Genomic DNA, 22,392 nt, shown 5'->3' with positions numbered 1-22,392 from the left:
ATGCTGCAAAATGCTGCAAAATGCTGCAAAATGCTGCAACATGCAGCAATTTGCAGCAACATACTGTTCGAGCCTATTGCTCGTACTATGTAGCAGCTTTCGTCAAACGTTCCTTCTGTCTTGACAGTAGGTGCGCATATCTGACAAGGTCTTATACAAAAGGATATTAGAAAACTACTAAGCTAGCTAAGGGGAGAGGTGCGACTAAATACTTGGGGGAATAGAGGTACAGCAGAGGGCAGGGCAGGGTCGGGGCCAGGTCGAGTCAGGGTCGGGGCCGATACGGGGATCCTTTGGATAGGTTCCGGGCGACCCGAGATGGAACAATTCATAAGAATTGTTACACTAGCGCGCTTACTTAACGCTTAGGAAGATTATGTAACTAGCAGCAAAACTTAACAGGCAGCACTGTTACATTACCTCCTTCTAAGGTAGGCTTGTCCCTAAGTCTGTAGTTATATATAATAATAACATGTATAGTATGTTCTTTAGCCTTTATTTTAATCCTCTTTACTAGCAAGTTCTTTAGGCTAGTTATTTTTTCTTATTACCTCTAGGTCTTCTTCTATCTTATACGCTTACAGCTAGGCTATATTAGTTTAAAATATACTATAACTACTATATAAAAAAAAGCTACACATGCACATCTTTTTATACAACTTGTAACGGCGCAGGCAAGACAATGGGTCCGAATGCGGTGGGAATCCACTCAGAGGCATATGGGAGTGCGTGGGGACTCTGAACCTAGGAATGCTATTAACACCTATAGGCCTTATATAAAAAGATATTAGAAAACTACTAAGCTAGCTATAAAAGCAAGGTGCAACTAAATACATAAAAGAATAAAAGTAACTATAAAGAACTAGGTTAAGTTATAGTTAGAGCTAATATAAAGACCCTTTAGATAGAATCTAAGCAACCTAAGATATAATAATTTATAGAATTATTACACTACTTTTTCTTTTATAAGCTAATAGTTTCTATCTATAGTGTGTAGAAAATATTTAGAACTAATTTAAAACTAATTTAGATAAAATATAACAAAGTATAACTTTCTAACTAAAAATTTTTATTACTAAAAAAAACTAGACTAAAGACCTAATACTAATATAATGCCTTTATTATAATATTTTTGTTTAGTAGTAACTAGCAGTGTAGTTATTATTAATATAGTAAATTTATTATTTATAGTAATAAGTATTTACTTACTTTACTTATATAGTCTAGTTAATGTTATTAGTTTTTTCTTTAGCTATTATCTAAATCTTTACTTTGTAAGTATTATTATACACTTAACATTTTATAGCTTAGTCTACTAACTAGTTATAGTATTAAAGAAATTTACTATACTGCTTTACCTTTTTTCTAGAGCCTTTTTAGAGGCGTTTTAAGTTATTTGCTTTTAAGCTACTTGCACTCTTACTTATAGCCTTTAAGTTAAGTTTTCTTTTTAGTTCTTTAAATTAAAAGAATGTAAGTATTACACTTTATATAATAAAAAATGTAACTTTATATAAATATAGTTTAATACTACTAGGGTATAGTTTACTAACACATACATAAGTTTTTTTATATTATAAAAAAAAATTCTTAGTTTTTAAAGCTCTCTTAAGCTATAGGCAGTAGCCTAAAACATAAAAAGTAATAAAGATAAAAAAAGAGCTTTTAAAGCTATTTTAAAGTTTACTTAAAACCTAGTGTAAGTAGTACAAGTTATAAAAAGCTAAAAAACTAGGCTTTTTACAGCTAGTGTTTAGGTAGCCTTATTCTACTAAAACACTAAGCTACCCTGTTAGGTTTTAGCTTTAAAAGCTTTAGTATTTAACCTTTAAGTAGACATTACAGCGCTCTTAAGTAGCTAAAAATAAAGTAAAGAGGGTTTAAAAAAAGTCTAAAAAAAAGAAAAGGAAAAAGAAAAAAAAGAAAAGTAAAAGAGAAAAAAAAGAAAAGTCTAAAAGTGTCTAATAGCTTACTGTTAGACCTTCCTAGCACTATGTCTATAAAGTTATAATACTATTATATATAACTATAAATTAACTTGTTACTTTTATACCTTATTATTTACTAAGTAATTTATGCCTTTTACAGTAGCTTTAAAAGCCTTAATTTACTTATATAAAGCTTTTAAAAGTCTTAGCTAATTTAAATGCTTATTATAAAAAGCTTTTAGTTTATAAAAAGAACTTATAAAATTTAAAGCCTTATACTAGACTAAATTAGAGTTATATTTTACTTATTTTACTTAGTACTTAAGCATTTTCTAGTAAAGCTTACTAGTAAGTATTTTCTTTACTTTTTACTTCTTTACTTTATTAATAGTAATTTTAGGAGGTTTTAGAGGTTTCTATTTTAGAAGCAGATTCTAAGAGTTTTTATAAAGTATGTTTAGTGTAAAAATGTTATATATTTTTAACTTTAAAAGTAGCTTTAGGTAGTATAAGTTTTTAACTTCTTTAAGTACTTTAAAAAGGCTTTTTTATTATTTAGATAGTTTTTAACTAGGTCTTTAAATAGCTAGGTTTTTAGTATTTAAGTAGACTATATTACTAACTTTCTAGTTAACTAGCTAGCAGTAGTAGTTAACTATAGTTTACATCTAATTTTAAGCCTTTTTTATATAGGTCTTAGCTAACTCTTAGGCTGCATGTATGTAGGTTGCTAATGCTAGAGCATCCTTATAATTTAGCTTATCTATAGCTGTAATAGAGTCTATAGAATGTTTTTAGTCCTAGCTTTAACATAGTTTAGATTTATATAAAACTTAATATAAAAACATTTTAATTATTATATAAAGTAAGGTTATCTAAGCCTAATTAATTAAAGGTAGTAAGAAACTCTAGTTATCTTAGTAAAAAAATATAAAAAGGCTTAGTCTTTAATTAATATACTTATTTATAATCTTTATTTAGCTATTTATTTTTTTATAATAAGTAGTAAAGAGCTTAACTTTTACACTTAAAATTTAATAAAATTTAGACTAGAAACTAGATATAAACTAAAGTTTTTAGTTAAAAATAATAGTTTTAGGTGTGTAGCTAAAATAGTACACTTATTAAATAAATAAGGTAGCTATTTTTTAAGCATTAATTGTTTTATAGTAGGGAATAAAAATAGCTTATTTAAATATATAATTAATTATAACTATAATCTAGTTATAACTAGACTTATTTTTAAAAAAATTCTTAAAATTAATACACAGGTGCTGCATTAGTTAATTAGGGATTAAAAAAAAGTTAATAAACTCTAGAGTTTAAATCTATTTTAGATAAGCTTTATAATAAAAAAAGCAATTCTATACATATTATTTATAAGTAGCCTTTATACCCTTTTAGTAGTACTTTTAGAATAGTAACTAATAAGTCTTAGTAGCACTAGGGTGTGCTAAAGATACTTAATTATAAACTTTTTAAATAAGTTAAGTACACAGTAGCAAGTCTGCTAGAACACATAAATAGTTAGTATAAAAAAGTAGTTTGTTTTTTATCTAATAATAGTAAAGTAAAAGTTTTTACTTTTATATAAAAAAGGCTTAATTCTTTTAAAGTAATATGTTAAATAATTTTAAAAAATTTAAAAATATAACTTAGTTTAGTTCTTTTATAATATTTAGTAAAGTTACTTAAGTTATTATTTAAGTAATATAATACTAAGCTAATTTCTTATTAATTTAAAAGTAAAGTTAGTATAGTTTAAGTAGAACTTTTAACTAGTTATTAGTTTAAGCTGCTTTTAAATTTTCTATATCTTATTTATAATAGCTAAAGATGTCTGCCCTAGCATTATTCTTGCTAGAGGTGTACTTAATTTAAAAGTAATACTAAGCTAACTTTTTAGCTTAATAAACTTAATAAGCATTTAGCACTTTTATTATTATAAAGTACTCTAATAACTAATAATTACTATATACTAAGGTGCTTATTATTACTAATATAAGCTTAGCCCTTTATTATTTAAACATAGTAATAATTATAAATAGCTTTTTATTATATATTTCTTAGTTTAGCTCGAAACTAGATATAACTTTACTAGAGAATAAAATAGAGCACTAATTTCTATTAGCATGTTTCTAAGATAGGACTTCTACTACTACCCTATTAAAAGCATTAGTTTTAATTTTAGTTTATAACATAAAGTTAAAATAGTAAAGCATAGGTGTTTTTAGTAGCTTAGATTTTAGCTTTTTAAAAGCTATATTACACTTTAAAGTTTATATAAAAAAGGTAGTAGGACTTTAAAGCGTAATAATTAGTTTTACTATATAAAAATTTTTTAAAATAAATTCTTAATAAAATTTAGTAAAGCCTAAGAAGAATTTTACACTTATTATAGTAGTAGGCGCCTACTAGTTATGTAGCACTTTTACTTTCTATAAGTTAACCTTTAGTTCTTTATTTAAAAGTATATAGCTAAGATACTTTATTTAAGTAATATAAAATTTACTTTTTTTAATCTTTACTTATAATTTTGCTTACTAGAGCCTTTTTAAAACCTTTTTAACATAAAAGATATAAGTTGCCTTGTTTTTAGAGTAGATAAAGATGTTATTTAAGTAGGTAATATAAAATTATTTAATTAGTTAATTAATATATTATTTATATAGTGCTAGTAAGTTGCTAAGCTATTACATAATTTAAAAAGTAAAACTTTATATTTATATATTTTATATTATATCTAAAAAGTTATACACTTTTTTAAGCTTAGGTTTATCTTAATCTTATTAAAAGCTATGTAAATATTAAACTTAGTAAAAATAGCTACCTTTATAAGTCTTAATAAGAGTTTATTTATATATAGTATTAGATACACATTTTTATAAGTAATAGCATTAAGTTTATAGTAATTAACATAGATACATAAGTTACTATTTAGTTTCTATACATAAAAAATAAAAAATGTAAAAGAGCTTTAACTTTACTTAATAAAGCTATCTTTTAAATTATTTATAATGTACTTTTTTATTACCTCTAGTTCCTTAACATTTTATTTATATAAAGGGCTATAACTGTTAGGAAGAGGTTTTATAAAGACAATTTTATAGTTATATAAGTAATGTGCTAGTAATTAGTAGGCTACAGTGTAGCTAAATACATCTTAGTACTAATAGTATTTAAATAGTAATTAAAAGTTTACTAATACTTTAGTTTTACATTTATTATCTAATAGTAAGGCTTACTTATCTTTAATTAAACACTTAATTTTATAAATAAAAGTTAAAAAAAACTTACTTTTTTTATATTAAAATAAAAAGCATTTACTAAAATAAAAGTAATAGTAAAAAAATAAATGTTTTTTAGACCTATTCTAGACTTCTTAATAAATAGGTAGATTAATAATTTAAGTGTCTTTAAACTATAGGCAATAAAAGAGTAGTATAATTTTAGTAGCCTTAGTAAACCCTTAATATAGTTAATTATTAGGCTGTATAACTACTAAATATAGTTCTTTTTTTATAGTATGTTATGTTGTTTAATATCTAACTCTACTTTTTTATTACATGTAGGCTAGTTTAATTATATAAGTAAAGGCAGTAAAAGTTTATAAGTAGTAAGATACTTACTAGGCTATATAATCTAATTTTTTTTATATCTAGTTAAATTTTAAAATAATGTAACTATTTAATGCTAATAATATAATTTTATAAGCCTAAGTTTATAATTATAAAGAGGTAGTTTTAGATGCTTCTACTATTAATTTACATATGCAGGTAGATATACTAGTAGATAGGAACTTAGATTTAGTCTTAAAAGCTTTTAACTATAACTTTAAAAGGTAAATGTTAAATAAAGATATAAAAGTATTAAAATAAAAACTTAGTAGTTATTAAGTTAGTAAATAAAAAGTTATATATACTAGTATTAACTAAAAAATTTAATTAAACTTTAATACCTTTTAAGCATAAAATAGTAAAAACTTAGAAATGTTTTTCTCTAAATAAGTGTAATAAGTTAATATTTACTAAGTTATACTTATTTAAGCTTAAAATAAAAAGTTTTTTTAAGTGTTTTTATTTTTTATTTAAAAAAAGTTTAAGTTATAATTATTTATATTTATAAACTCTTTTTTAGATTTTTATTACTCTACTTTAATTTTTTATACTCTAGAAATAGAATAATTACTAGTAAAATGTTTTAGTTTACTATAATTATAATAGTTGCTAGAAGTTATTTATCTTTTAAAAGCAGGTGTCTAGCTAGGTTGTTAGTAGGTAGCTAGAGTAGATTAGAGTACTAACATAGGTGCAGGTTAGAGTGGACTAGAATAGTATACTGCCTTAGATGTATTACTAGAAACTTTTTAAAATTAATTTATAATAGGTCTAACATTAAAGTGTTAAGTATAGTTAATAGTTTACTTTAAAATAGTAAAAGTGTTTTTCTTATATTATAAGTAGTTAAGTAAGCTACTATTATTTTAAAAAAGCTTTTTTAAGTGTGTTTAAAACCTAAGTTTAGTACTTTTAAGCTAAGTAGTATTTTTTTTATAAGTAAAAGAACTATTTTAACTTTAATATAAACCTCTTAACAGCAGCACTAATAAAGTAAGCTTTAAAAGTAAAAAATGCTTTTTTTTTACTTATTTTTAGAGTTTAAAACGCTTATTACGCTTCTATCTCTTTATTACTAGTAATAAAGTATATTTATAAAAGCTTAATTATTTTTTTTATATTTTTAAACTAAAAGTTATTTAATTTAGCTAGGTATCTAGGCTCTAAGTATTTCTTTGCAATACTAGTAGTGTGTTCCTATACTAACACTATGCGTGCACACTTACTTTAATAGTAATTTAAATTAATATTAAGTTTATCTATTATAAAACCTTACTATTATTTAAATATAAGTTTTTTACTATTTATAAAGTTTTTAATCTTAGGCGTGTGTTTATTAAGGTAGCTTTAAAAAAGCTTAAAAGTGCTTAAAAAGTTTTTTACTACTAGTATAGTAAAAGTAATTTAAGGCATTATTAAAAGTACTTTAGTAGTTAGTAAGAGTTAATTAAGACTAATAGTTTTTAATCTAGTTAGCTATTTAATTTATGCTTTTAATTAAGTAACTTAGTTTTTAAAAGCTATACTACTAAAGTTTAACTCTAAATCTAGTAGGTTTTTAGCTTTAAATTCTACAAAAAAGAGTTTAGCTATTAAGGTTAGTAGTAGTTTAGTTTTAAAAGTAAGTATTTTACCTTAGCTGTAGCTAGAATAGGTTGTAGTCTTTATAATAAAATCTAATAGTAGTTAAAAGTTAGGCATTAGTAGTTGTTCTTAATTCTAATAAGTTATTAGTAGTTTTTAAGTTTCTACTTTAGCGCACTTTTTATAACTTTTTTAAAAGTAATTTTAATTATAGAAGATAGAAAGTTCTAAACTTAAAAGCTTTAGTTAATAAAAAGTCTCTAAAATTCTATCTATAATAACTAAATAATTTAATGTAACAGTGTGTAAGAACTATAACTTAAACTAAATTAAACACTTTTTAAAGTTAGACATAGTTAAATAAATAATTAATATAATATTATTAATAAAGCTGTTACTAGTAAAAGTAAGTTTTTTAATATAATATAATAGCGCAGGTAAGACAATAGGTCTAAATGTGGTATAAATCCACTTAGAGGCATATAGAAGTGCGTAGGGACTTAGAGACCTAGGAATACTAATAACACCTATAGGCCTTATACGTAGGATATTAGAAAACTACTAAGCTAGCTATAGGGGCAAGGTGCGACTAAATACATAAGGGAATAGGGGTAACTGCAGGGGACTAGGTCGAGTTATGGTTGGGGCCGATACAGGGACCCTTCGGATAGGATCCGAGCGACCCGAGATGGAACGATTCGTAGAATCGTTACAGATAGGATCTAAGCGACCTAAGATGGAACAATTTGTAGAATTGTTACACAACTCTTACTATTTAACTATAAATAAAGAAAAGTATACCTTTAGTATAACTAGCTTATAAATAGATAATACTTTAAGCATTATAGTAAAAAACTTTGTATAAAGATAGAAAAATAAACTGTAAAAGGCAAATCTCTATATAAAAGGCAAGACTGTGCTATTTAAAAACTAGCTTATTAAATTAAATAAAAGAAAGATCTAGCTTATATCAGATAAGGTTACCCTTATCTAGAAAAGTTAGGTAAAGGACTTTTATATAATTAATGCTACAGCAAAGGATGCTATATAATAGTATATTATATAAAGGGCTAGAGGAGCATATATTACCTTAGTGTGTTAACTAAAGGCAGCATTTAATTTTTTAGTTACTACCTAAACTACAGATTCTTTATATAAAGATATTAAAGCCTTTAACATACGCATTTAGTAGCAGATAGATAATAGCAGCAAAGAACTTACTTTTATGCTACTATAACTAGACTGCATAAAGCTATTTATCTTTGTAAATAAATTATTTACTAATAATAAAAACTTTAGCTTATAGCTAGAATTCTTAATTATATTAAGTAATAAAGACTGTATAAAATAAAGCAACTACTTTAAAATACTAGGTAATATTATACACTAGAATTCTACTAAGTGTAAAAGAGTAACTAGGAGTGTTCTTACTAGCAAATTATATAAAATAGTTAAAGACTTTAATAATATAATTACTTTTAGTATAACTTTATAATAAATTATATAAACACTTAAACTACTACTAATTCTAGTAGTAATCTACATAAATTTAAGGTTTTTATATAATTACCTTATTAAGCTAAGCACTACTAGTAAAAAATAACTTATAATTAACATTATGTTACTTTATAAATTATATAAGAAAAAAAAGATTATAAAGATTAAGTAGATTAATAGTAAAAATAACTTTATAAATATATATATATAACAAAAACACTAAATTAGGCTTTTTAACTATTAGTCTTAACTAACTGCTTCTCTGTCTAAATAAAAGCATTTGTAGACTAGCTAGATTCTATGCGCAAAGATATCTTAAACTAACTAAACTAACAACACCTTTATATAAGGCTTATTTCTTTTTGTTTTTTTTCTATTACACGCACTTATTTTTTTACTTTTATATAAGATTAGAAAAGAAGAATATATAAAAAAGCTATTTTATTTAGCTAGTATATAAGAAAAGAAAAACTACTAGTTCTTCTCCCTAGAACACACTACTTCTTACATGTAGTAGTTACAGTGCAGGCTATAGCTCTACTATACACATAAGGCGCAGGCATTAGCCTAGAAGTTAGCTAGCATGTAACACTTAATAAAGAGAGAAGCACTAGTAGTGCTGCTGTAATAATAAAGACATAAAGTTACTAAGACTTAACTACAACTTTAAACTAGAACTATATAGAAGTACCTCTTACACTGCATAACCTTAGCTGCCTACAGCTGTAGGTTAGTGCTAGTAGGTAGAATAACATTAATATTATATAACAGTAAAGCTGTTACATGCTACTTCTTAGCTTACTTATATTAGCCTTTAGTATAAAGAAGAAGTAGAAAAGTTAAAAGATTTATATATTTATATAAAAATGCTACATAAACTGCTAATTAGTAGTAGAACTAGTTAGAAAGGTAACACAGATGCGTCCTAGGCTATTAGGCTGCATAAGAATGTTAAAGACCCCTACGCTAACAGCGTTAGAGGAGGATAAGAAGGGCTAAAAAGACATTGTGTGTGTGTGTATGTAGAAGGACCTATTACTATTAGCACTATATAAGAAAAGAAAAGAGCTAGGGGATTATACAGTAGGGTTTATAAAGTTAGGGCTAAACAAGAGAAAGTAAAAAGGGGGAGAGAAAACTTTATTATATACACCTCTCTACGCACCTTTTTATACAAAGATCCTACACTATTCTGTTATAGAATCCTGCATAAAACAGCCTGTACACTGCTAAACATTTATAGGATAAGTGCATAAAGCTAGATAATAATAGCTTAAACGCTTTATATTATTTATTGTAACAGCACAGGCAAGACAATGGGTCTGAATGCAGTGGGAATCCACTTAGAGGCATATAGGAGTGCGTGGGGACCTGGAACCTGGGAATGCTATTAACACATATAGACCTTGTACAAAAGGATATTAGAAAACTACTGTCGCGTACAGCTATCCGTCTATATATATCCTTCTGCTGTGCTAGCTGGGAGGTTGACCTTTTGGCAAACGCAACAGTTATGAGCCTAGTTTGCGGCGTAGTGTAGATGGTTAGCGCTTAAAAATTTGCGCACCCCTGCTCCACTAATAGGATCGCATTATCCTGGAGCACTGCGTGTTCGATTCCCACGCTCAGCAAAGAGCATTTAGGCAGTGCGCCTATTACAGAGGCTACCTTGCATTTAGATCCGTCTCTAAGTTCTGTTGCTCGGGCTAAAGAGGAAGGGTGTGTTAAGGTTGTTTCACCATGTTTCACCTCTCTCGTTCCACGGTTCAAGCTGGGGGGTGTGTCGCGTACAGCTATCCGTCTATATATATCCTTCTGCTGTGCTAGCTGGGAGGTTAACCTTTTGGCAAACGCAACAACTACTAAGCTAGCTACAGGGGCAAGGTACAACTAAATACATAAGGGAATAGAGGTAACAGCAGGGGTCAGGGCTAGGTTAGGGTTGGGGCTAATACAGGGACCTTCTAGGCTATCTAAGATAGAACAATTTATAAGGATTGTTACACTACTCCCCCCTCTGTAAACTAATAGTCCCTATTAGTAGTAATTATAGTACAAAGTACTGCTGTTATGTCCTCTGCATCTTTAAACTAAAACTAGTCTAATTTAGCTAGGTGTCCTTGCTCTAAATTATTCCTTTGCACTGCTAGCAGTGTCCTACAAACTAAACGTTATACGTGTGCGCCTACTCTAATATTAATCTATATAGATGTCTAGCCTATTAATAATTAAGACCTTTGTTTATTGCTATCTGTGCAGTTATTAATCTTAGGCGTGCGTTTAGTGTGGTGGCATTTAGGCGTTGTTAAGGGTGCCTTAAAGGTCTCTTGCTATTAGGGTAGTAGAGGTGATTTAAGGCATTATTAGGGGTAATTTAGTAGTTAGAGGTTAGTAGTTAAAAGTTAAGCATTAGCAGTTATCTCTAATTCTAATAAGTTATTAGTAGTCTCTAAGTTTCTACTTTAGCACATTCTTTATAACTTTTCTAAAGGCAATCCTAATTGTAGAGGATAGGAAGTTCTAAACCTAAAGGCTTTAGTTAACTAAAGGTTAATAAGATCTAGTCTATAGACTAAATAGTTTAATATAATAGTGTGTAAGTATTATAACTTAAACTAAATTAAACATGTCCTAGAGCTTAGACATAGTTAAATAAATAATTAGTATAATATTATAATAAAGCTGTTACTAGCAAAAGTAAATTTTCTAATATAATATAACAGCACAGGCAAGACAATAGGTCTAAATGCAGTAGAAATCCACTTAGAGGCATATAGAAGTGCGTGGGGACTTAGAACCTAGGAATGCTATTAACACCTATAGGCCTTGTACAAAAGGATATTAGAAAACTACTAAGCTAGCTACAAGGGCAAGGTGCCACTAAATACATAAGGGAATAGGGGTAACAGCAGGGGTCGGGGCCAGGTCGGGGTCGGGGCCGATACGGGGGCCTTCCGGGCCATCTGAGATGGAACGATTCATGAGGATCGTTACAATTCCCAGGTTCCGAGTCCCCACGCACTCCCATATGCCTCTGAGTGGATTCCCACCGCATTCGGACCTATTGTCTTGCCTGTGCCGTTACAAATATAGCTAATTCTTTACACACTAAGTATAATCTAGGCTATATTAGTATAAACTAGCTTAGTATGTTTATAAAGTGTTATCTAAAGCTTAAAGTAAAGTTTAAGTATAACTATAACTATAAAACAGCTTTTTATAAAAATCTTAAAGTAATTTAAGGCTAGTTTAACTTTATAAAGAACATTAAAGCTAAGTATAGCATCTAAGATAAGAACGCATATAACTTTAATAAAATAGGCTTTATAATAAGCTAGATATTTACTAACTATACTTATACTTAAACTTTACTTTAAGCTTTAAATAACACTTTATAAACATACAAGGCTAGTTTATGCTAATATAGCCTAGATTACACTTAGCGCGTAAAGAATTAGCTATATTAACTACAGCTACTAGCTAAAAGGAAAATCCTTATATATATAGCTTAAGTATATGCTTAATAATTACCTACTTTTTATTATTACCTAGCTTTTATAAGTTAATTATAGAATTAGCTTAAAGGTTATCTAGTGTGTTAGTTATTTATTATTTTTTAAAAAAACTCTGTATATAGCTATAGCATGTTATTTTAAAAGTGTTGCATTTATTTAAGAGCCTAAAATGTAAGCTGTAGCTAATGTTCTTTTAGCACATCTAAGTAGTATTATTAGGAATGCATTAGTATAGAAAGAGTAGTTTAGTAGAGTCTTAGCAAAAGTAAGCAACTTAGGTGTGTAAGTAACTTACCTATAAAGTATGTTATTTATTAAGTATTATAAAGCTTAAGTATAGTTAGTAAATATTTAGTTTATTATAAAGCTTATCTTATTAAAGTTATATATGTTATTATTCTAGATACTATAATAAGCTTTAATATTCTTTATAAAGCTAAGCTAGCTTTAAATTTCTCTAAAATTCTTATAAAAAGTTTTATTATAGTTAGACTTATACTTAAACTTTACTTTAAGCTTTAGATAATACTTAACACACTAAGCTAGTTTATGCTAATATAGCCTAAATTATGCTTAGCGTGTAAAGAATTAGCTATATTAGCTATAGCTACTATTTAAAAGGAAAATTTTCATGCATTTAGCTTAAGTATATGCTTAATAATTACTTACTTTTTATTATTATCTAGCTTTAATAAGTTAGCTATAGAATTAGCTTATAAAAGCCATTTAGTATATTAGTTATTTATTATTTTTTAAAAGACTTTATATATAGCTATAGTGTCTGTACATGCGTACGGCTGAATTAAGTTGCCTGAAACGTTAGCTATCTAGCCTGTGCGTTAGGGGCTATGTGTACTTAAAAGCCCTCTTTCTTTATATAAAAAGAGAGGGTAGTAGTTAATAACAAGAAGATCTTTACCTACTTACCTCTTAGTACACTTCTTAGGTGTACATTTATTTAATTAAACCTAAGTTAACTAACACTAATTAGTTTATTAATAGACTATTTACTGTGTGCGTAGCTATGCAGAGGATATTGTCCTTAACAGACAGATTTATAAGGATTAATAAAACTGCTACTATATAAGAAGCTTACTCCCACTACGTGCGTAGCCACGCAGAGAGGGCTTAGACGCTCACACCTACTGCGTGCGTAGCCACGCAGAGAGAGCGTGAACAAGCCTTATGTGCGCCCCTAGAGTTAACTGCCTATACAAGAGCTAGCCTGCCGCTGCAGTATCTATCTACCGCATGCGTAGCCACGCAGAGGAGGCACCTACTGCACTAGTAGCTGTTGTATGCCCCTAGAGTTAACTGCCTGTATAAGAGCTAGCCCGCCGCTGCAGTATCTATCTACCGCGTGCGTAGCCACGCAGAGGAGGCACCTACTGCACTGGTAGCCGTCGTATGCCCCTAGAGTTAACTGCCTATACAAGAGCTAGCTTACTAGCTGCAGTATCTATCTACCGCGTGCGTAGCCACGCAGAGGAGGCACCTACTGCACTAGTAGCTGTTGTATGCCCCTGGAGTTAACCGCCTGTACAAGAGCCAGCTCACTAGCTGCAGTACCTATCTACTGCGACTAGTAGCTGTTGTCTGCCCTCAGAGTTAACTGCTAGTATAAGAGCCAGCCAACTAGCCGCAACACCTATCTACCACGTGCGTAGCCACGCAGAGGAGGCATCTACTGCGACTAGTAGCTGTCGCACGCCCTAGAGCCAACCTGCTACCCTGTACAATAGCTTACTCTTTAAGAGCCACTGTATAGTTAACCAGCACCACGCAACTGGCACCACCCCCACCCCCTAGACAACAGCTATATAAACAAGCAACTAGCAACCCCTTACCTTGTTATAAGATACTTGTAAGATACTTGTATAATAAACTAGTAAAGATAACCTACATGTCTAGGATAATACTATAAAAGAAAGTTAACCTTACTCTTTTAGTAAACTGTTTTAATATGTTAACAAATCCCTTCTAAGTATAATAAACCTTATACATAGTAAATACTCTTATTTTTATATGTATAAGAAAGTATAGTTTATTTAACTTTATACAAGACTTTAAAGGCTAGACATAATAAGATTTTAATAACTTATTTTATATATTTAGGTAAAAGCTCCTCTATGCTCTAGCTAAGCACAGGATTTATCTAGTAAGAAAGAGATGCTATACGCAGGCTAAAAAGCTAGCAGGTGTTGTAAACTAGCAGTACACAATTAGCCCTATACAAAGAAAAGGAAAGGATATAAGAGGTAGTATAAAAAAAAATAAAAATTAAAGTAAAGGTAATAAGTAAGTAACTTAATTTATAAAAAGAAAAAGTTACTAGTGTCTATACATGCGTACAGCTAAATTAAGTTACCTAAAACATTAGCTATCTAGCCTATGCGTTAGGGGCTATGTGTACTTAAAAGCTCTCTTTCTTTATATAAAGAGAGAGGGCAGTAGTTAATAACAAGAAGATCTTTGCCTACTCACCTCTTAGTACGCCCCTTGGGCGTACGTTCGTTCGATCGAACCTAGGTTAACTAACATATAGTATATTACTTTAAAAGTGTTTTATTTTATTTAAAAGCTTAAAGTAAAAGCTATATCTAATATTCTTTTAGCACTTCTAAGTAGTGTTGTTAGAAATGCATTAGTGTAAGAAAGGTAGTTTAGTAGGGTCTTAGCAAAAGTAAGCAACTTAGGTGTGTGAGCAATCTGCCTGTGGTGTACGTTACGCTAAAAGCTAGGTTATCCGAACGAGGTATAACTTTTCCGGATAACTTTCCCGGCTCCTACCTATCCCACTTCGGTGGCATGCATACCCCAAGCTGGGATAATGTGTCTGTGGCCTTCACTGTGCTGTATATCTGCATCTTGCAGGCCGCAGCAGCGACACAACGCTATAAACGAAGTCCAGTTGGCTACTTTAAGAGAGAAACTACCCTAAATTTCCACTAAAATCTTAAGCGCACGTACATTCTATGAAATCCCACAGGTTTGGCCTGGCGGTCAATGGGGCAGCGAAGGGAATTGAACACATGCCTTCCCAGCGACGAATATATAAGTCGCGAGTTACCTCAGCCTTGGACGTCAAGATTCTCTATCGTTATCCGGAAGATATAACAGACCCCTAGCTTGATAGCTAAACCACCCTACTACACTCATCGCAACCATGTTATCTTCAACTCGCATCCCCTAATCAGAGTACGATATACTTCCATCGATCGAGAGCTAGCCCCCTCTGCTAGCAAAATATTCTCCATAGTATTGGTCACTTTTTTCTCGACCACGGCGTCAACAAGGATGTCGGAACCAGGGCTTCCAACAGGCCGTACTACGGTCCGTACAAAGTGAACCGTAACAGTCACGTGTTCAGTACGAACGTACTGAGTTCGTGAGCCGTACTGTACGTTTAATGATGCCCTAGGTACGGTACGTAGTACAGATCATATTACCCTTTTAGGAAGTTTGTATAGGAGTTCTAGAGGGGTAGGAGGGCTCTGGCGAGCAGGAGGCCTGCAGGGAGCGCTTAGGGGGGCTTCTAGGGCTCTAATTAGCTAAAGGTTTTATAAGGACACTTAAATCTCTTTCTAAAGGTTTTAATCTATCTATCTACAGTCTGTTGTCTTAAAAATGCCTATTATAGACTATTTTCTATTACAGAGTTATCTATCTCCACCTTTTACTACCTTATAGGCCTTATCTAGTCCTATCTACTCTTGTTATTAGAGAGAACTAGTTATTTTATAGTTAATTAGACCTTAATTTTACGTCTCTAGAGACTTATAGTCTTAGCTGTTTTAACTAGAGTATAGTGTACTTTAATTAAATTATACTACTTGTACAGATCACGTAAGCTGTAACAGGTACAATACATACACCTACCTCTCCTCCTCCCTGTTGTACAAACGTACACAAAATCTCACCCGTACAGGCCTTAAAATCGCCCAATTATACAGTACTACGCCTCGTTGGAAGCCCTGGTCGGAACCTCGTTTCTCCGCAAGCACTTCAAGCTTGGCAACAAAGAAGATATAGTTCATGGTGGCCTCCGTTGCTCCCCGACATTGCTTGAGTATTTGCAATCTTTCATCCACGTACCTTCTGAGATCTAAGGACTAGGAACTCTGATCCCTGGTATTTCGTTGTGGACAAATTCTAGACAAGCACATGGACGTCCATGACTAATTAGCCATAGTGCCACCAACGAGAGACTAGATATGTCTACCTTCTTTCTGCAGGACAATGATTCCAACCTTCTAAATACGAGCATGCGGAACCCCTCAATAAAAGTACGGGCATCCTCCAGGGTTTGCGAGAGTTTCTTCAGAACAAGTTCCAGGACCGCCTTGCTCTCTCCAAGCTTCACAAAGAGCATCCAAAGTTGATGGAACACTGCGAGGATGTCAAAACGCATGTGTGAAGTCACTAGAGGGGATATCATATTGGAGGAAGCCACAGAATGGATGCTCGATGGAATGGGACATTGTGTTCTTCCTTTCATTGTCCATGGCTGTGCTCGCACTTCCTCTGGTGATCACAAGAAAAAAAAGTAGGCGGTTTTCAGATATATTATGCCGGACGATGACAGATTTGGATATTCTTTGCTCGGTAGAAGGCTCCTTACACTAACTGATGTTGGTCATTGTACATACCTCAAATTATTGTAGCGGAACTAATATAAACCCGCTTTCTTTAAGATTACATCATCATTCACATATCCATTCTTTAGACAGTTCCTTCAATTCAACAGGAATAGATACTTCTTAGTTGCGACTATATCCTTTGATTTTGAGACGTGGAACCTCGCCGTCATAGGGCGTAAGTGTGATCTACGTCCAGTCTGACTGTGAGAACCAAAACTTTCCATTTTACCATCCAGCGTAAAGGTTGAAAATCCCTCAGCGCTTAAAGCTATCACAATCCTAACCTCAAACGTTCTTACCCCTGTATGCGGTCCCACCGTATCCACTGCCTGCTCACTTTCCAACAGCTCATTCTGAGTCTTTTCCGTAATCTGCTGGAATATTTCTGTGCCACTCATCCGAAGACAATCATTGTCTCGACGAAACCTTTTGGTGATACGGGTCTAAAGATAGGAGCACCCGCGCGTTAGACATCAACATGATGTACAAGGGTGGTTTTCCGCGCTAATACGGGCAATGAGTCTGCCTGCAATCGCACCGGAGTTTATTCCCCAGAGCCTGGAATCGAGTCCGTTTCAAGGGTCAAATCAGGTCTCCCCCCCGGCGGGGAGTGAAAACGGGCCGCACCGGCGGCTCCTCAAATCGATCCTCCAACTCTTATTATTCATTTGTATCATTCGAGATTCCTGTTTGGAATACGGTGTTATCATTTGTCAGAGCGTACTTGCGCCGTACATCAAGAATGAAACACCGCAAGCAACCTTTAAAGTTGGTAAAACGTACGGCTTCTGAAATCGGGAGAATCTCCTCTTTTCAATGACTGGCAAGAATCTATTTAGGAATAATTGACCATCCTAGTTGAGCACGAGTAGAACAGAGCGAGTTCATATTTGAATCAGAAGAATTCAGAACCTTGGAATTCCCTCCGGTCAAAAAATAAGACCAAACTCCAAGATATCATCGTCAAACTTGCCTTGCTCCTGAATAAATGTCGATCCTCAAACATGAACCTCGGATAGCTTCATTTCCCCACAGAGCTGCCCAAACGGTCGTTATCTAGAGGCCGGGAATAAATCCCGGGGTTAACAAACGCGTAGAGCGGCCAGAGAACGAAAGGTCCTAACATTGAACAACGATCCCACTTGACGTTGCTAACATTGACAAGCTTAAGACATAGGAACATCAATCTCCAAATTCAACTCGCCATAGACCCGAAGTGGCCATTTCCCATAGCCAGCGCTAGATCTAGGTGCGTACCGAGTTGTGGATGAGATTTTCAACCTAGGAACATTGTGGCAATGATTTTATCGCCCAGAAACAGGTACAATGCCAGATACCCTGAGATTCCGCTTTCCCAGAATTCCATGGCAGACTTTTGATTCGTCTAAAATATAAACGAAACAAAGCACCTCCCGAAAGGATGCAGTTGCAGTACTTCAGAGCAAGAAGGTGTGTATCATGAGTGCATGCACAAGTCGAAGGAGTTTGAAATATTGTGAATAGTCTGAGAGGCCGCAGCCTGGATAGGCTCGAGTCGATGTTATAGGTATCAAAGACGTCCAATATTCAACAAGGAAAGCTGTTCCCACACTGATGGAGATGCTATTCCGTCTCTGGTCTGGGAAATATTCAGAGAAGTCCATGGTCCAACATCCGAAAACAAAATCGCATGCAGCCTCTTAGCAGAATTCCAACAGCGTTAAACACGAGTCCAAGGATGTAGAGCTCACTGCAGAGTATCGAAAGGCAGAGCGAAATACATGTACTCCAAGACGCTCGAGTCTTGATCCTGTTCCGGTTCGACCAGGTCCAGGCGCATGGGGCGACATTCGCAGCAATTTCAATCCGTGCGCAAGGTAAGAGCAAGATAGACAAAACCTGGTCGGACCGTATAAAAGTGGATGTTCCGTGAAATATTCCCGGTGAAGCGTCCCGATTCAGACATGCGGCGACATTGATGAACTTTTTTGTTGAAAGGAACGAATTTACAGAGATGCTTGCAAAATTTTCCACCATTCATTATAGGTCGGGTATTGATTTTCCAGTGAAGTTCTCAACTCGTCAAGAATATTGGCAAAAGCGGACATTACATAGGTATGAACAGAGTAAACTTTTGGCGATCCAAGAAACCTGTGGCGAAAGAGAGGCTGAGACTCTAGGTTATCTGTACAGTAATTTCCGAATGAAGTCGGCAAAGCCGGTCCAGAGGGCCATGCAGTGCCAGCTTGCGCATTGTCAACCAGTAGGGAAGTGTGTGTGTGGAAGAACGGATTCGAATGAGCATGCAAAGTCGCCACGGAAACTTTGTTTAATGCAGACCCTTAATTTGCTAGGTTCGTTAAGGTGATTAGGCAAGAATTACCCGCGTTCGGCCATGGTATGCATCGCTCGCTTGTGCATGGGTAGAGTACAGATTGAATATAATTTAAATAAAGGTCTGGGGGGGTATATGGGTAAGGAGAAGATGAAATCGGAAAAACAGGAATGCGAAAAGCAATAGGTGAGTCCAAAGTGCGTTCATACATCTCTCTAGCGGCCAACGGCGGACCTGCACGGGGAAGAGTCAAAGAGAGACTTTGAATATACCCGGAAAGACTCGCATCGTGGTGAATGAAGTCTATAGCGCGTTGCATAGTACAATCGGTAGTATTATCTCTTGTGATTGTACGATAAAGCATACCCAGAACTCTCAAACAGATGAGCGAACACCGGCTATGTCAGGAGGATGCGCCTGATGCCCTCGCCTTGTCTTTCTCTTCCATCTTCCTCCGAGCGGCCAAGATCATCTCCTCCCGCCGCCGCTGCAGGTTTGCCTGCCTTTCGTTCCTATCCTGTGACCATGTCTTCTGTTTGGACGTCGGTTCTGACGTGGAGGTCCCAGGGACCGCCGCAAGCTTCGAGGCCAAATTGTATCGCGTGATCAAGTCGGATTGGGCGGGCTTCACAGGAGGGGTCGCTGTGCGTGAGGTGGGGTTGGATCTCGGTGCTGGAGGATTGAATGACGCCGGAGGCTAGATACAAAAGTGAGTCAATGTCTTCCAACTGGTGCTGCAGTCACCGAGCGAGCATGCGCACGCATCTAAATCAAAACTCACCGCTTCAAGAGCCCGTCCGCTAAGCACCCTTTCTGTCGTAGCGGCCACATTTCCCCCGTTTCTCTGCAAGTCCCACGCAATCTCTCTCCGACCCAGTTGCGGGAACATCTGCGCTATCTGGTCGATCTGAGCCGGAGTCACCCTGACGCTACGATTCTGGCTCGGGGGCCGCGTGCTACTGGGTTTTGCGAGATACCATCGAACGACGAGAACCGTTAAGAGTAGGAAGACGATGACTTGCGGCAAGTTGAGTGTTTGCTCTGTCATGGTGGATGGTTAGTTGAGTCCGGATATCGCTGGCTTCCCTTCGGCGAAGTCGCCAGTTGGGGTAGGGTTGGCGCGGGAGCAGTGCTCTGAAAGGGATCTACAGAAAGGTTTATAAAAGCTATATGAGTTGGAGCTTGCAGTTGTGGGTGTAGTGAAGATCCTTAAAAGGCATTTGAAAGGACCAGCCAGCGCGTCACTGATGCAGGTCGGATCGTCGGACCGGGGCCGGATCGGACATTTAATTAGCCGATAGGGCATTGCACGTTCCACCTTGTCCCTCCTTTCCCCAGATCTTGACCCACCCGTTCATATTCAGCGCGTGCGCTCATCTCGCTCCCTACACGCTGCATTGTGTCACTCCTCGCTGAGGACTCGCTCGCTCAGGCTTCCACTCGTCTGAAAGTTGAAACATGCCCTTGTCTAATTCTTAATTTCTATGATACCCTTTGCTCTGTTATCCCACATCCCTCGTTAAATCACTGCAAGCGTCCACATACAGCCATGAGCAGTCCAATTGATATCCCAAAGGAGCCCTTGCCGGCGCACACTAAGGAAGGCAATGCTCTAGACTGGGAACCGCCCGAAGAGGGAACACAAAAGAAAACTCGCTTCCGTTTTGGGCGAACAGCCACGGGATGGGCCGTCTCGGACCGCTTCGATCGCATTTTGCCTCCCCACAAGAAATACTTTCGTCGTAGCCGTCGCACATTCCTTATCACAATCATTGTCATTTTCCTACTTCTTCTCGGCCTCGTCATTGGCCTCGCCGTTAAGCTGAAAAAAAAATCAAGGAACATTCGCCCTGCTGCTTCAAAGGCAGGAGCTGACGGAAAGCAGAACTCGGAACCTTCCCCTTCCCAACGGCGCTCAGACGTACACTGGAGATCTCACCTATTATGACCCTGGGCTTGGCGCATGTGGCATTCCATCCACCGCCAATGACCCTATACTCGCTATTTCACATTACACATTCGATGCCGTGCAGAAGGGAACTGATCCGAATCAGAATCCGCTTTGTGGGAGAAAGATCCGCGCTCAGCGAGTTAACGATGGGAAGACCGTCAGCATTGATTTAACCGTCGTGGATCGATGTGAGTTCACTCGTACTGTTTCTGTTTCTCGATTGGTCACGTGAATCGTTTGGGTACTAACCCGTGACAGGCACTGGCTGCGAACCTACTGACATTGATGTAAGCCCTGCTATGTTTAAGAAGCTCGCAGATCCCGATCTTGGAAGAGTACCCGTGACGTGGGCGTGGCTTTAAACAATCCAATGACAATGCTCTCTCAGAGGTGCAGCAGTGAGACCTGAACATGTTTCTCCGTGACTCTAATCAACGACCGTCTCTAATCAACGACCGTCTTTCGATCGTCGTGATGTCCTCATGAATAGAGCCTTTCCTCTACTGTACCGTTGTCCACATAACCCTAATCCTTTTCTCCTTTCTCAATCTCTCTATGCCCCTGTTCATAACCGGCGAACTGCCCTGCAATTTTTGACATTGGTGCCGCCGTCCAAGAATGGCAAGTACAAGACACACCATATTGAAGACGGGAATCAAGGGATCGCCGATCATTCCCAATACTCGCGCTAGGTCCCCACGAATCCACTGCTACTGCCGTACCCACCACATTCGTACAAGGACAAGCTTATGGAAGGCACTCGAACGGCGGGCAAGCTACAAACCCGCTTAGCAGAATACCCGCGTCTACACCGCCAATACAGTCTAAGCCGCATCCACCATTCCCTTCCATTCCATTTCCTCGGAGCTCCCGTAAATGTAGGGACTGCGAGGAGCGGTGATTTTTTACAACCATAGCATCTTCACCTCTCTATATCTTGTTAGAGCCCCCTAAAATCCCCGAGCCTCTGAACAGCTCCTCAGTCTACTCGTTGACACAACACAGCTCGTCGCCATATATTCTCCCGCCGGCAGCCCAGACGTCACTACAATGGTGCAGCAGGATAGATTCCAGCTCCATCAAAGGCAGTTACTTAGTCGACGCTACGAAACAAATCTAAACAGCAATTACCTCCAATGATCGTTTTTCGTGTGCAGAGTCATCATTACTATTTTCTCGTATTCACCATCAGCTTCTGCGCGTTCGCCTTTTTAGAAATACATGAAGTATATAGGTAAGTACTCAATTCCCACGCGATTTAAATGCATTCACTACAAGCTTACATGAACTTAGCGAGGAGATAGTGAGTACTTGGTACAAAGCGGGGGAAGGTCCTAGGAGATTCA

At 34.8% G+C, this 22,392-nt stretch overlaps 6 protein-coding genes across 6 annotated transcripts; 3 read left to right on the top strand and 3 right to left on the bottom strand.

The window, feature by feature from the left end:
• Positions 1-14,927: 14,927 nt before the first annotated feature.
• Positions 14,928-17,261, bottom strand: BDR25DRAFT_350161 (uncharacterized protein; the record flags this gene model as incomplete). The annotated part of the gene is made up of 12 exons (XM_033694653.1): positions 14,928-15,035; positions 15,108-15,211; positions 15,264-15,330; positions 15,411-15,539; positions 16,062-16,221; positions 16,262-16,293; positions 16,364-16,530; positions 16,565-16,659; positions 16,719-16,767; positions 16,822-16,861; positions 16,913-17,174; positions 17,203-17,261. The coding sequence occupies 12 exons, from the start codon at positions 17,259-17,261 to the stop codon at positions 14,928-14,930; spliced, it is 1,272 nt and encodes a 423-aa protein (XP_033552734.1).
• A 36-nt stretch (positions 17,262-17,297) lies between these two features.
• Positions 17,298-17,573, top strand: BDR25DRAFT_350160 (uncharacterized protein; the record flags this gene model as incomplete). The annotated part of the gene is made up of 2 exons (XM_033694652.1): positions 17,298-17,362; positions 17,393-17,573. 2 exons carry the CDS (start codon positions 17,298-17,300, stop codon positions 17,571-17,573), a joined length of 246 nt encoding a protein of 81 aa, XP_033552733.1.
• Positions 17,574-17,612: 39 nt separating this feature from the next.
• Positions 17,613-18,147, bottom strand: BDR25DRAFT_350159 (uncharacterized protein; the record flags this gene model as incomplete). The annotated part of the gene is made up of 5 exons (XM_033694651.1): positions 17,613-17,693; positions 17,725-17,778; positions 17,815-17,922; positions 17,963-18,020; positions 18,071-18,147. 5 exons carry the CDS (start codon positions 18,145-18,147, stop codon positions 17,613-17,615), a joined length of 378 nt encoding a protein of 125 aa, XP_033552732.1.
• Positions 18,148-18,239: 92 nt separating this feature from the next.
• Positions 18,240-19,093, top strand: BDR25DRAFT_350158 (uncharacterized protein; the record flags this gene model as incomplete). Its single annotated transcript, XM_033694650.1, has 5 exons — positions 18,240-18,276; positions 18,328-18,425; positions 18,465-18,628; positions 18,723-19,031; positions 19,063-19,093. The coding sequence occupies 5 exons, from the start codon at positions 18,240-18,242 to the stop codon at positions 19,091-19,093; spliced, it is 639 nt and encodes a 212-aa protein (XP_033552731.1).
• Positions 19,094-19,228: 135 nt separating this feature from the next.
• On the bottom strand, positions 19,229-20,301 carry BDR25DRAFT_253517 (uncharacterized protein). Its single transcript, XM_033686243.1, has 2 exons — positions 19,877-20,301; positions 19,229-19,792 (listed from the first exon to the last, which is right to left on the bottom strand). The coding sequence occupies exons 1-2, from the start codon at positions 20,141-20,143 to the stop codon at positions 19,499-19,501; spliced, it is 561 nt and encodes a 186-aa protein (XP_033552730.1). The 5' UTR covers positions 20,144-20,301; the 3' UTR covers positions 19,229-19,498.
• A 149-nt stretch (positions 20,302-20,450) lies between these two features.
• Positions 20,451-21,440, top strand: BDR25DRAFT_278636 (uncharacterized protein). Its single transcript, XM_033687696.1, has 3 exons — positions 20,451-20,934; positions 20,981-21,234; positions 21,305-21,440. The coding sequence occupies exons 1-3, from the start codon at positions 20,645-20,647 to the stop codon at positions 21,406-21,408; spliced, it is 648 nt and encodes a 215-aa protein (XP_033552729.1). The 5' UTR covers positions 20,451-20,644; the 3' UTR covers positions 21,409-21,440.
• Positions 21,441-22,392: the final 952 nt, after the last annotated feature.

The sequence above is a fragment of the Lindgomyces ingoldianus genome, assembly GCF_010093535.1.
Source record: "Lindgomyces ingoldianus strain ATCC 200398 unplaced genomic scaffold BDR25scaffold_4, whole genome shotgun sequence".
In the NCBI taxonomy this organism is placed as follows: Eukaryota; Fungi; Ascomycota; class Dothideomycetes; order Pleosporales; family Lindgomycetaceae; genus Lindgomyces; species Lindgomyces ingoldianus.
This window is presented reverse-complemented; position numbering and strand designations above follow the sequence as displayed.